Raw genomic sequence first — 13,313 nt, forward strand, 5'->3', positions numbered from 1 at the left:
GAGGACTTCTTCCAGTCTTGAGGCAAGCACCTTCGCTAAAATTTTAACATCACAATTGAGCAAAGAAATTGGCCTATAGGACCCACAATCCAAAGGATCTTTATCCTTTTTAAGTAATAAAGAGATGCACGCTTGACTTAATGTTGGAGGAAGAGTCCCAGACTTAAAAGACTCCGAAAAAACGGATGTCAGAAAAGGAGCAAGCTGGACAGAATTTTTTTTATAGAAAAAACCATCAGGTCCTGGGGATTTACCAGATTGTAGGGAAGAGATCGCAGCTGCCACTTCCAACTGAGAAATCAGCACTTCTAAGCAGTTCCGAACATCAGAGGATAAAGTGGGGACATTTAGTCGGCTGAAAAACTCTTCAATGTCCCCCCGCGTAGAGGAATTAAACGTATACAAAGTAGAATAAAAGTCTCTAAACTTATCGTTAATAATACTTTGATCAGTTGTGACCTCCCCATTATATAGACGAAGACCACTTATAATTTGTTTAGCTCGGAGCCCACGCAGCTGATTGGCTAATACTTTCCCAGATTTCTCCCCACTTTCATAAAAAAACGCTCCTAGTTCTCCTCAAAAGACCCTCGATCTCATTGGTTGAAAGTAAGTTAAGCTCTGACTTCGGTTTAAGACGTCTCTTATACAGGTCTGGCATGGGAGACCTAGCGTATTGTTCATCCAACCTAGAAATCTCATCAGCGAGAGAATCTTACTTTTCTTTAGAGATCCTTCTTTTATTAGCATCATAAGAAATAATTTGGCCTCTTATATATGCCTTGAAGGCCTCCCACACGGTCGAATCTGAAACTTCGGCCGATTTATTGACACTAACGAAATTTGGTCAGCAGTAAAGGAAACAAAATTCTCATCTGCCAAGAGGAAAGTATTAAAACGCCAGTTCCTCCTAGGGTAAGGCAAATTCAGAAAGGTCATGTCAAGAATAAGAGGAGCATGGTCCGATATAATAATACTTTTATATGCGCAAGACCGAACTCTAGGAATTAAACTGTTGTCCAGAACAAAATAATCAATCCGAGAGTAAGAGTGATGGACGTTTGAGAAAAAATTATATTCTCTCTTTTTTGGGTACAGAAGCCGTCATACATCAAATAGACCATATTCAGAAAAAACATTTTTTAGATAAATAGAGGATTTGCTTGCAGTGCTTGGCTTCGATGATGAGCGGTCCATCACCGGGTCAAGACAACAATTAATGTCTCCCCCAAGAATAAGAGAATGGGAGTTTAGGTCGGGAATAAGAGAGAGAGTATGTTTGAAAAAGTGACATCATCGAAATTAGGGGCATAAAAATTAGCTAAAGTTAAAATCTTATCGCATAATGTGCCTACAACAATTATATAGCGCCCATTCTTATCTGATATAATATAATTTGGTATAAAGGGTATATTTTTATTAATCAGAATAGCCACACCTCTTGCCCTTGCCTGGAAAGAAGAATGAAAAATCTGCCCTTCCCAACCACGATTGAGAAGATTTTGATCCATACTGCGTAAATGGGTTTCTTGCAAGAAGGCAACCTCTGCTTTGAGCTGTCGAAGATGAGCGAGAACTCTGTTTCTCTTCACCGAGTAGTTTAAACCCTTGACATTCCAACTCAAAAATCTCAACTCTCTACCCATTAAAGTACAAATCAAAGGATTCCGATTGGAAAATGGAAACAAAAAAGTTACAAAAAGTAAAATAACATAAAATCAACAAGGGAGCACAAAACATAAGTGCAAAGACAGTATGATGCCACCCCATAAAAAACCCCAACCCTCAAAAAACATTACAATAGAAGCAAAACTACCGTCTAGAACAATAACCAAGTATTTTACACTCTTCCTCCTTTCACCTTACCTTATATAATCCTCAGTCCCTTAAAGCAAAATATCCTCATGATAAAACATATAGATAACATTACTACATCAAGTAGTAGACTTAACAAATGAGCAAAACCATGGCATAACGACCCCTTAGCTCGACCTTAAACATTTTACCAATAAAATAGGCATATGGAAAATCAAAATAAGTGAGAAGAAAAAAGAAAAAGAGAAATAAGAATCTCCTCTAAAGTTAATGAAACTTGTAGTCTAAAACATGCTAACAGTAATTATGATAGCACCCAAAAATAAACAAAAAATATTATATAGCAAATGTAATTCAGCAAGTGAAATCAGATCAAATGCAACAGCACGGAACAGTCTTTAGAAACGCAGAAATACCCGCATGATGTAACAAACTACAAATGAATAGTAAACCATTCGTGTGATGTTACATAGTAAGTACAGTCAAGATCCACCGTTCAAGTGTACTAAACAGACATCGTTGCGTTTTAAGAGGCGTTACGGTGAGCCGTAAAAAATTTCTTCGCCTCATCCACCGACGCCAGCAGCTTTAGCTCACCTTCCTTAGTCCAGATCCTCAGCCTTGTGGGGAAAAGAAGAGATGGCTTGAATCCCAGATTGTAAAGCTCTGCCATTACCCCACGGTATTGAAAGCGCTGCTCCAGAACTTCCGGAGTGTAGTCGTCATAAATGGCCGATCGCTTTTCCCTGGTACTGCAAAGATCCTCTTCTCTTATGGGACTCTCGTATTGATACCGGTGAAAACTAACTATTACCACTCTCGGCCTCTCTCCCTGCTTCGGCTTAGTGATCAGAGCGCAATGTGCCCTGTCCAGTTCCGGGGGTGACGGCAATACCTGCTCGCCCATTATTTCCGACAGCATCTCGGAAAAGAACACTGTGGGCCACTTCCGGTATTTTGCCGGTTAGTCGACTCGAGCAAAATGAAGTCGAGGATTTAGAAAAATCGAATAGTCGAATAAAATCATCGAATCGCGACAGCCCTAGTGACATATCATGAAAATCTGACTTTTCTAGGTTTTAAGTGCTATAATCAGGTGCTGCAATCCACGGTGCATCTACCAACCAAGGAAATGTGAAAAAGATTAAACCAGTAACTTTGTTTTGGGAAGCCTTTTTCTGCAAGAGTCTGAAAAATTGGCGCGTCTGATTTCGCTCCCTAGACGTGGCAAAGAAATCTCATTATAATATCACCGCCCCTTAATCTGTAAGTTTACACCCACGGTGCCATCATTTTGATTTCGCAAGTGACAACGGTGTAATGCCATGGTGAAAGTTTGTGCAAAACATGCTAGCTCTTCTGTCATTGGCTGCACAGACGAGCACAGAACACTATTTAGAGTCCCAGCCTCAAAGGAGACAAGAGAGCAGTGGATTTATTGATTTATTTAATGTGTGTTGCTGCTGCCACACAGATCTAAAATAAACATACCTACCTTCAGACATAACCGACTGTTTTTTTTGCGTAACCTTGTGTGTGAATGAGAACTTAGTTTAGTACTCACATGCTGTCTGGTGGCCGCTTTCTGTCCATGTGCTTCGGATGTGTGCACTCAGAAAACCGTATATCAGAAGTTTAAACTAATATAGTTTACAACGCATGATTTCAGCACGATAAACATGATAATCAGAACCAAAACAGATGTTTTTTTTAGCAGGTCCCAGCTCTATTCTGGAAAGGGGGGCGGTGAGCAGTAGCTCATTTGCATTTAAAGAGACAGGCCTGAGAAACAGCGTGTTTCTGCTTCCACTCAAAATAGACATTTTCAAAATGATATAATGAAACTGAAACTTCACAGACACATTCTGGGGACACCAGACTTAATTACATATTGTAAAAAGGGGCATAATATGTCTCCTTTAATGTTTTTTTTTTACTCTGTGGCAGAAATGGGCTTCCATACCTTGTTAGACGTCTTCCTAACTGTAATCTCTGAAAATTCCTCCCAGGTGTGTTTTAGGTAACACCACAATCCTGGCCGAGTTCGTAAGCGAGGAGGAGGTTGCTCGCTATTTTGCACATTCCCAGACTGGAGCTGGCGGAAGCGGCAGTGGAGGTGGTGGAGCTGGTGGCGTAGCCGTCTCCGGGCCGGCAGGCGTGACAGGGTCATCGGGGGCCGGAGCTGTGGGTACCATCAGCGCTGGGAGTGGTGAGCGAGAACGGGCTGGAGTGGGAAGTTTGACGACAGGAGGAAGCAACAATGCTGGTGGAACTGGGCCCTCTGGCTCTACCTGGCAGAGTTTAGAAGGTACAGGCAGCTCTCCTGACCCTGCCTCTGCCCAGGGAGCAGGCCTAAGTGTTTTCACCCAGTGGAGCAGCAATGGTGCTGGTGGAAGTGTGGGCAGCAACACAGGGGGCGTTGATCCTGGCAGGGCGGGGTTGTGGAGTGGCATCACTCCAGGGTACACAAGCAGCAGTCTGTGGGGGTCTCCAGCCATGGAAGATCGGCATCAGATGAGCAGCCCTGCAGCACTGTTGCCTGGAGACCTGCTGGGAGGAGGTGCAGACTCTATCTGACCGATGCAGACAAATACACATGCAGAAACACACACATATATACATACAACAGATATATAAATATAACAGCTCTCCTCCTATATTATCACAGATGCAGGAATATAGGAACATTAATCAGAATACAGGCGATTTGTGTACATGCCCTCTGTTACTCAGAAGGGTGCATAATGCATAAATATACATCCAAGTATTTAGTATACATTTGTAACACCTATGTAGACGAGATTCAAAGGTAAGCTCTCAAACATCAGTTGCCGATAAACACTTAAGTGCTGAGAAGCAGACCGACTGCATTATGAAACCTAGCAAAATGCATTAATACAAAATTATATAGACGACACTGGTTCCAAATGTACACACACTGTCATTTTTTACCCATAGCAGTGTTTTGAGCTCCCCATAATCCGATCGTCACAACATGGGAGCATGGAGGAGCAGTGTGTGGAAGTCAGTCAGTACTGATACACACGTACGCACACACAAACACATCCCATTTCTTCTTACCCTTAAATGAAGACTTCAGCAAGACTTGAACAGGACATGCAAACAGTTGGACTTAAATACTGACTCAACTGGATGAATCCTAAATCCTTGAGGTCATAAAGATCACACTCGCAAACTGAGACTCTCTCACTCAGGCGTGCACTGTAAAGGAGAAACCAGACAAAAAAGGACAAAAATATGCATCATACAATGTTCATTGAACGCTCGCATTGTTACGGCTCCATTTTCATGCAGACTTAAATTACTCAAACACTGTTCTGTTGTCTGACAAACTGTATCTCGTTATCTTTTTTTTTGTTTTAAATGATGGTGAAATCCAGAATTTTTTTTTGTTCGTTTTTCCCCAAACGCTGACCTCGTTTTTTTTTATTCTTAATTGAGTATGTTGTCATAATGACGATCACTTGGATGTTACTTAGCTGTACAAGGTGCCCTTTCTGCCTGCGTGCATGAGTGAAGTCCCAGGTAATGGAGGCGACATTCAGAGTGTTTGTGAGGCATCGATGAATGTGTGACAGCCAGAGATTAACAAGCGTGGTGTATTTACAAAGATCAGTGCTGGATTAGGGCGGTGAGTAAATGTATGAGTGACCGCTTATTTCAGGTGTTTGATGTCTATGTGTGCATGATACGTATGCAGGTGTGAGTGTGACAGCAAGTTCAAGAACATTGGCACTAATTAATATTTCTTAAGTTGTGGTTTTAGCAGCCTTTTTTGTTTTATATATTGTCTGAATTGCAATAATTATAATAAAGAAAAAGATTTTTTTTAGAAGATGCAACCAACTGAAGGCATTCATAATGAAACATGAAACATGCCAAACCTTATTGTACCAAGCTGAGCTGGATGGGTGTTTTAGGAACACTTATTTTGTTTTTAAAAAAAAAATTAATTTAAAAAAAAAAAAAAGAACAAGACAATTAATAAAGGTTGAATTTAATTTTGTTGCCAATTGTGTGCACTTCCTTTTTATTCATTATTCGATTGTGACTTCTGTTTAACCTTCTCACAGCTGGAATCCACCCGTATAATATTACAGGTTCGTAAGGGTTATTGTAGGTTTACAACCTGTGTTTCAAATAGATGAACTTGCTTATTAGGTCCTTTTTTGACATTTCTCAACCTTTTTGACTCCTGGGCTCCCACTGTCCACACAAATATTTGAAGGCCCCATAGTTTTTCCAGGGTTTTAGAGCTTGGTATAACCAGAAAAATATGTTCTTTATAAAAATTCCCATGGAGTTGTTTTATAATTTTACATGCCTTTCACAGTTCATTTTTGAAATGAGACTTCTCCTATATCCAGGTTTTCCTGGACAATGAGGTAAATTAAAATAAAACCATGGTCGTTATATCATTGTTTTGGTTTATTTAAATACTAGTTTTTGTTTTATTTAAAGCTTTTAACGTAATTTTGAGGCCCCCTAATTGTGAACCACTGGTTTGGACTGTTTTATCAATGTTTACGAGTTTATTTTGCAATAATGACTGACTGTACATTATCCCAGTTATTACACGGCTACCTACCAAATGAGCAAATACGTGAAAAATATATGTATATTTAAATCATTTGAAATCATTTGAAACCATTTGTTTTTTTAATTTCACGTACATAATAACATACGTAAGGTACCAGAGTAAGGTTATCAAAATCAGTTTCAGCAAAAATGTTATATTTTTAAATGGTACATCTTTACCATATGTCAAACCGGTTTTTTAAAATAAGAATAAAAAGACTATTTCTCTGATAATAAAATAGAGCGTCGTAGTTCGTCGCGTACGCACGTCAAGCGCGCGGCCCCTTGAAGTGATCCGGGTCCTTCGCTAGTTTGTGAATGACATCATTTCTGTGAGAAGTGCGCTGGGATACAAACAAGGGAGGCTGCTGCTCGCTAGCCCGCTAATGCAAGTAGGTCAATCCATGTGCTGAGATATGAAATCAACGATTTAAAAATCTGAGGAGGAAAGCAGTGGTTGGAATTACATTTGTGATGAGACGTTTAAAATTACGCTTGCACTCTTCGCTGTCCAGGGTCCTGTCTTACGAGCGCAAGCCTGTCGACCAGCCTCACTTTTCCACCACCCTCACGTTAGGTAAGAAAGATGGTCCTGCTTTAAGGTCATATCAGGACATCGAGTCTTTAGGATTCGTTTAGCTGTCCTGAATAAATGTTAATGTCAGCAGTATGAACCGTTTGTGAAATCTCGGGATCAACATGGTCTTGGGTGCGGCTGCTACAAAATTGGCTGAAAATCGCTGAAGACAGATACGTCTTGTGTGTTCAATTATGCAAACGCCATAAAACACTCACGAAAATGGGTCATTTTCAATAGATTTCTCATTCTAACGCTTATGGGTTGCACATTGATAATCAGCGATTAAATATTAACCTGTTCGTTGCAAGTTCGAAGGAATTGAACAGCAACTGTGTTCGGATCACATGACTCAGATGTTAGATGCATGACTGCCTGTGCTGACTGCATTTGCAGCCTTTTTTGTTGTTGTCTGAAATCTGAATTAAATCTGAGCTGGTGAGAGTCGTGGAAGGAATGCTGAAGTGAGCATCCTATTTACATCTGCTGTGTGCTGAAACGCAGATCTGTAATTGTCTGAGACTAATGTATTTGATCTACATCATACTAACATTTTGTATGACTCCAAGGCTGCTTTTAGGGGAGGAATCATGGAGTTACGTGTTGGGAGTAAATACCGTCTTGGGCGAAAGATTGGAAGTGGCTCCTTTGGTGACATTTACTTGGGTAATAAGTATATTATTTACATGAATTGGGCTACTGATGTAGATTTCATGAAAGTGTGGTGTCCTGATGATGTAAAAAATACAATCTTCCAGGTGCAAACATCACGTCAGGAGAGGAGGTAGCCATTAAACTGGAGAGTGTGAAGACTAAACATCCACAGTTACATATTGAGAGCAAGTTCTATAAGATGATGCAAGGTGGAGGTGAGAACTGATTTCCTTCCGTTTTCATTTTTGATGCTGCGAATGGTTTTCTAGACATGGCTCTTCAATCTCCTTTCAACCTTAGTGGGTATTCCCTCGATCAAATGGTGTGGTGCTGAAGGGGACTACAATGTCATGGTGATGGAGCTCCTGGGTCCAAGCTTGGAAGATCTGTTCAACTTCTGCTCAAGGAAATTCACACTTAAAACAGTCCTGCTCCTGGCAGACCAGATGGTAATTGCATTGAAAATATATAAACGATCTTAAAGGAAAAAAATGTAGATTATCACTCATACTTAGGGATAGTTATTTGCACAAACCCTCGCCCTGCACTGTTTTTCTATAGATGTGACACTTTGAAGGAAGCATTCTGTTACTTTTGTATGTGTCAAGACTTGGTGGAGAAAAAGGACAAAAATCCTTTAGATTTATAATGAAAGAGGGACCTGAGCCGTATCTAGGGATCGGAATATCATAAAGTCCCAGAACAACCTAGCAACCGCATAGCAATATGCTTAAAACCACTTAGAATGCCATAGCAGTTGAATAGCAGTGCTATGGCAGCTACCTTTAATGCTCTAGGGTCATAAATGCACGTGTTTACCATATTCAAATAAATTATGAAATTTATATACAAAATTTTGATATAAAAATCTAGTTGATTATTTGAATCCCTTGCTGCAGAATTTAAGCTTTTGCTTAATTTTTGTAATATTAGGGAACGTTCAGAGGAAGAAGTACATAACACCTCCTAAATTGTAGTGCTAAAACATTATTTTAGCCTAGAAAAATAAAATACATATATAGATTTAAAATAGATAAAGATTTTATTCATAGGGACAACTGTTTTCAATTTGTTTCATGTTGATTTTTTTCAGATCAGCAGAATCGAGTACATCCACTCCAAGAACTTCATTCACAGAGACATTAAACCTGATAATTTCCTGATGGGGCTTGGCAAGAAGGGAAACCTGGTCTACATCATAGACTTCGGCTTGGCCAAAAAGTATCGTGACGCCCGCACACATCAGCACATCCCGTATCGTGAGAACAAGAACTTGACTGGCACTGCCCGCTATGCCTCCATTAACACTCATTTGGGCATTGGTAAGGGCACCATAGGGCCCCTGAAATGCATTCTGTTGGACTCTTTATTTTGGGTTATTCTATATTTACCTTTTGTTTCCACAGAGCAATCTCGACGGGATGATCTTGAGTCCCTTGGCTATGTGCTTATGTACTTTAACTTGGGTTCTCTGCCCTGGCAAGGCCTCAAAGCAGCTACTAAAAGACAAAAGTATGAGCGAATCAGTGAGAAAAAGATGTCAACCCCCATTGAGGTTCTTTGCAAGGGCTATCCATGTGAGTAGATGCGATTTGAACAGCTGGAAAATCATGTAAAATGAAATTTCTCATTTAACTCCGTTCTCTTTTTTTAACACATCTCTAGCTGAATTTTCAACCTACATGAACTTCTGCCGCTCACTCCGGTTTGATGACAAACCTGACTACTCGTACCTGAGACAGCTGTTCAGGAATCTTTTCCACAGACAGGGATTTTCGTACGACTATGTGTTTGACTGGAACATGCTGAAATTTGTATGTTCTTTAAACATTTCGCATAATTTATTTGTGGTGCAGTTCAAATGTGCATTATATTGCTCACCTTGTGGGCTTTTCTGACTGTGTCAGGGCTCCAGCAGGACAGCAGAAGATAAAGAGAAGGAGCAGAGGGGAGAGGGAGAGGAGAGGGATGAGAGGACCGGAGGCGGACCACCAGGTTCTGCGGCTCGTGCTCTGCCCTCTGGCCCCAACCTCCCGGCCCCTAACAGGGTCCGCAACGGCCCAGACCCTGCCAGCTCAACACCTGCCTCTCGTGTGCCACAGTCTGGTGAGTCTGAGGATGACCGGAGGTGTTATTGATGTCTGTTCTATTTATGAGCAGGTTATTTGTTATGTATGTGGTTTCTCTTACTTAGGAAAGCGCATCCACCTGACCTTCTGTGCTGTTGGTTATTGAAATCAGCACTTAAAACGTACCTGTTGTTCTGTCTCTCAGGGAACGCATCTCCAAGAGCAGGCCGAGGAGCTGAGCGGGAAAGGAGAGTGTGTTTAAGGCTGCACCGCGGCGCTCCTGCCAATGCCTCCCCTGACCTCCCTCTCCGTCACGATCAGATTCGCATCACCCCCCCACAGGTTTCCGTTCACGTACTGGTTCTTTGCTTAAAGGGATAGTTCACCCAAAAATGAAAATTTGATGTTTATCTGCTTACCCCCAGGGCATCCAAGATGTAGGTGACTTTGTTTCTTCAGTAAAACACAAACGAAGATTTTTAACTCAATCCGTTGCAGTCCGTCAGTCCTATAATGTAAGTGGATGGGAATCACGGCTTTGAGAGTCAAAAAAACATACACAAACAAAACCAAATTAAACCTTGCTGCTCGTGACGATACATTGATGTGTAAAGACACGAATCGATCGGTCTGTGCAAGAAACTGCCCAGTATTTATATCGTTTTTTACCTCTTGATTCACCTCAATGTCCGAACTGTCCTGAGTGCATTCGTTTCTTCTTCTTCAGCCGGCGCGTGACGGGTCTTCTTCTTGCTTTACGGCGGATCGCAGACTTATAAGTGCATTACCTATCTCTCAAATGGACCATTGACACTCTATCTACAATCTCAATTAGGAGTGTCAATGGTCCATTTGAGAGATAGGTGGCGGTAATGCACTTATAAGTCTGAGATCCGCCGTAAAACAAGAAAAAGAAGAAGACGTGTCTGGAAAGGTGCTCAGGACAGTTTGGACATTGTGGTGAATCAGAGGTAAAAAACGATATAAATACTTCTTCTTCTTGCTTTACGGCGGATCGCAGACTTATAAGTGCATTACCTATCTCTCAAATGGACCATTGACACTCTATCTACAATCTCAATTGGGAGTGTCAATGGTCCATTTGAGAGATAGGTGGCGGTAATGCACTTATAAGTCTGAGATCCGCCATAAAACAGGAAAAAGAAGAAGACGTGTCTAGAAAAGCCCTCAGGACAGTTTGGACATTGTGGTGAATCAGAGGTAAAAAACGATATAAATACTGTTCAGTTTCTTGCACAGACCGATCGTTTCATGTCTTTACACATCAATGTATCGTCACGAGCAGCAGGGTTTAATTTGGTTTTGTTTGTGTATGTTTTTTTTTACTCTCAAAGCCGTGATTCCCATTCACTTCCATTATAAGACTGACAGACTGCAACGGTTTGAGTTAAAAAATCTTTGTTTGTGTTCTACTGAAGGAACAAAGTCACCTACATCTTGGATGCCCTGGGGGTAAGCAGATAAACATCAAATTTTCATTTTTGGGTGAACTATCCCTTTAATTCCCTGATATTTGTTTTTGTTCTGACCTGTCTCTGTCTCTCTCACACAGGTCAGCGTTCCATTCGAACACATGGGGAAATGAGCTCTGCAAGTTCTCTGTCATTTACTGTTTTTAGGAGGTTAGTCATTTGTTTTTTGGTCTGGATTTTTTCATTTATTAAAAAATGCATTGAACTGCAACTCATACACATAATGGCTTTTCATACACACAATACACCTCTTCTATGATGAGCATGTTTTTAATTTCTGAATTAAAAATAATTTGGATATTTTTGGGGGATATGAAGTCATAAATGTCAGGGAAATACAACTGTCCTGATATCATAGCAAAGAAAAAAAGGTAAAAAAGTGTTTTGGCCTATTCTCTTATTATTTCTTAGAAAAATAGTTGTGAAGCAGTTATAATATAATTATATACGTATTAAAAAATTGTCTACCAGATCAAAGTGATATGGTGCAACCAACATGCAGAAACTTGAGGCACAAAACAGGAAACGACATCAGAGAAAGGACACCTGCAGATCCTCATATTATTTGCTAAGTACAATATGTCTAATATCAATGAGACCTTTTATGTGACGGTTAGGTTAGGGTTAGGGATGATTAGTTAAGGTGGTGATAAAGGAAGTGATATAACCCCCTAAAAACTGTCATATTTATAAATGAATAATTCATTAAACATTCAGTAAAGATCAAAAGTGACAGTAAAGACATTTATAATGTTACAAAAGATTTGTTTTAAATTCTGTTCTGAACTTGAACTTGCTATTCAAAGAATTTTTAAAAATGTCACAGTTTACGCAAAATATTAAGAAGCACAGCCGTCTTCAACATTGATAATGATAAGAAATGTTTTTTGAGCATTAAATCAGCATTATAACAATTTCTGATTCTGAAAACCATGTGACACTGAAAGACTAGAGTAGTGGTTACTGAAAATTAAGCTTTGCCAGGAATAAATTACATTTTAAAATATATTAAAGCAGAAAACCGTTATTTTAAATAATATTTCACAATATTACTGTGTTTTTGATCAAATAAATAGGCTTCTTTCAAAAACATAAAAAAATCTCCCATTTTTTCTGCGTATTTGTCATTGACTCAACCACTATACTGGGATCAGTATTTCAAAAGTCATTTTTTCCTGAAATTCTAATAAAATTACCTTGTTGCTAAAGTGTGTTTACATTTACTTCATTTTTCAGGATAACAAGAGACAACTCCCCTAAAGCATTTATATTCATCTTTCTATGTAAAACGGGAGTGCGACAGAGGCAAGAAGCAGAAAGAAAGGAACCACATTTTTGTAATGACAAAGTGCTCTCCCGTCCTCACGCACTGCAGGTTGTTGCTGTTTGAATGAGACATCGATGATACAGACGCATGTGGACAGTGTATAGATAGAGTTTAACGAGGATCACAAGACTCAAAACGGTGGAAGTGGAAAAGAGAATTTTTACCTGCGACCTGATGAAGGTTCTGGTTGTTCTTTGTTTTGTCTGAAATGCCGGGAAAAAAGGACTTGCTTGTTGGACTGTAAAGTTAAAATTGAATATTGATAGAGTGTAAAAAATGTATCCCTTGCACAAAAAGTGTTGTATGTTGACACCTTACTGATGTATGAGGTTTTGTGGAACCATCTTTTCCATGTTAAGTATTAAATATGCAAAAGTTAAGAATTTCCAAGAATGTTGTTTCCAGTCAAACTGGTGTTTGAGCTGTAGACATCCCTGAATGGATGTGTCAAGATTGTACATTGAACAGATGACAGTTGGAGATATTGATTTAAATATGGGCTGTAGTGAACTAACCTAAAGATCAATTTGAGCATTATTAAATGCCTGAATTCCACTCTTACAATTATACAGCTGAACAATGTGGTGTAATTTGATATGAAGACTCCTGCATTGACATTAGCCATGACAACCTCATTTATAAATAAACACACATATCAAAAGTATGACTGTTTCAGCTTGCTGAACCTTGTGAACTTGTAATGTGGTATGTAATACTTTATATGTATGTAAACGTGTGAAAAGTGGAGAAACCGACACATTTTGAATAAGTAACTGAAT

At 39.7% G+C, this 13,313-nt stretch overlaps 2 protein-coding genes across 3 annotated transcripts in view; both read left to right on the forward strand.

Annotated features, from left to right (window-relative positions):
• Positions 1–5,759, forward strand: part of tnrc6ba (trinucleotide repeat containing adaptor 6Ba) — a 62,066-nt gene extending 56,307 nt beyond the window's left edge. Inside the window, exon 22 of the mRNA XM_016270684.1 lies at positions 3,825–5,759. Coding sequence (XP_016126170.1) covers positions 3,825–4,392 — 568 coding nt within the window. The 3' untranslated portion in view covers positions 4,393–5,759. The remainder of the gene's footprint in view (positions 1–3,824) is intronic.
• Positions 5,760–6,741: 982 nt separating this feature from the next.
• On the forward strand, positions 6,742–13,198 carry csnk1e (casein kinase 1, epsilon). Of its 2 annotated transcripts, XM_016270543.1 has the most exons (12): positions 6,749–6,806; positions 6,930–6,991; positions 7,561–7,657; positions 7,750–7,860; positions 7,946–8,094; positions 8,739–8,967; positions 9,052–9,222; positions 9,311–9,459; positions 9,553–9,751; positions 9,920–10,056; positions 11,288–11,357; positions 12,444–13,198. In XM_016270543.1, the coding sequence occupies exons 3-11, from the start codon at positions 7,582–7,584 to the stop codon at positions 11,318–11,320; spliced, it is 1,254 nt and encodes a 417-aa protein (XP_016126029.1). In that variant the 5' UTR covers positions 6,749–6,806; positions 6,930–6,991; positions 7,561–7,581; the 3' UTR covers positions 11,321–11,357; positions 12,444–13,198. The 2 variants fall into 2 exon arrangements, with proteins under 2 accessions (XP_016126028.1, XP_016126029.1); XM_016270542.1 differs by having other exon boundaries at positions 6,742–6,991.
• The last annotated feature ends 115 nt before the right edge of the window (positions 13,199–13,313 follow it).

This window comes from Sinocyclocheilus grahami, unplaced genomic scaffold (genome assembly GCF_001515645.1).
Source record: "Sinocyclocheilus grahami isolate Dianchi unplaced genomic scaffold, SAMN03320097.WGS_v1.1 scaffold57.1, whole genome shotgun sequence".
Taxonomy (NCBI): Eukaryota; Metazoa; Chordata; class Actinopteri; order Cypriniformes; family Cyprinidae; genus Sinocyclocheilus; species Sinocyclocheilus grahami.

Coding starts and splice junctions, on each gene's coding strand:
- csnk1e (XM_016270542.1), top strand. CDS start 7,582: ATGGAGTTACGTGTTGGGAGTAAATACCGTCTTGGGCGAAAGATTGGA. Junction 7,658..7,749: donor CTTTGGTGACATTTACTTGG/GTAATAAGTATA, acceptor ACAATCTTCCAG/GTGCAAACATCACGTCAGGA. Junction 9,460..9,552: donor ACTGGAACATGCTGAAATTT/GTATGTTCTTTA, acceptor TGACTGTGTCAG/GGCTCCAGCAGGACAGCAGA.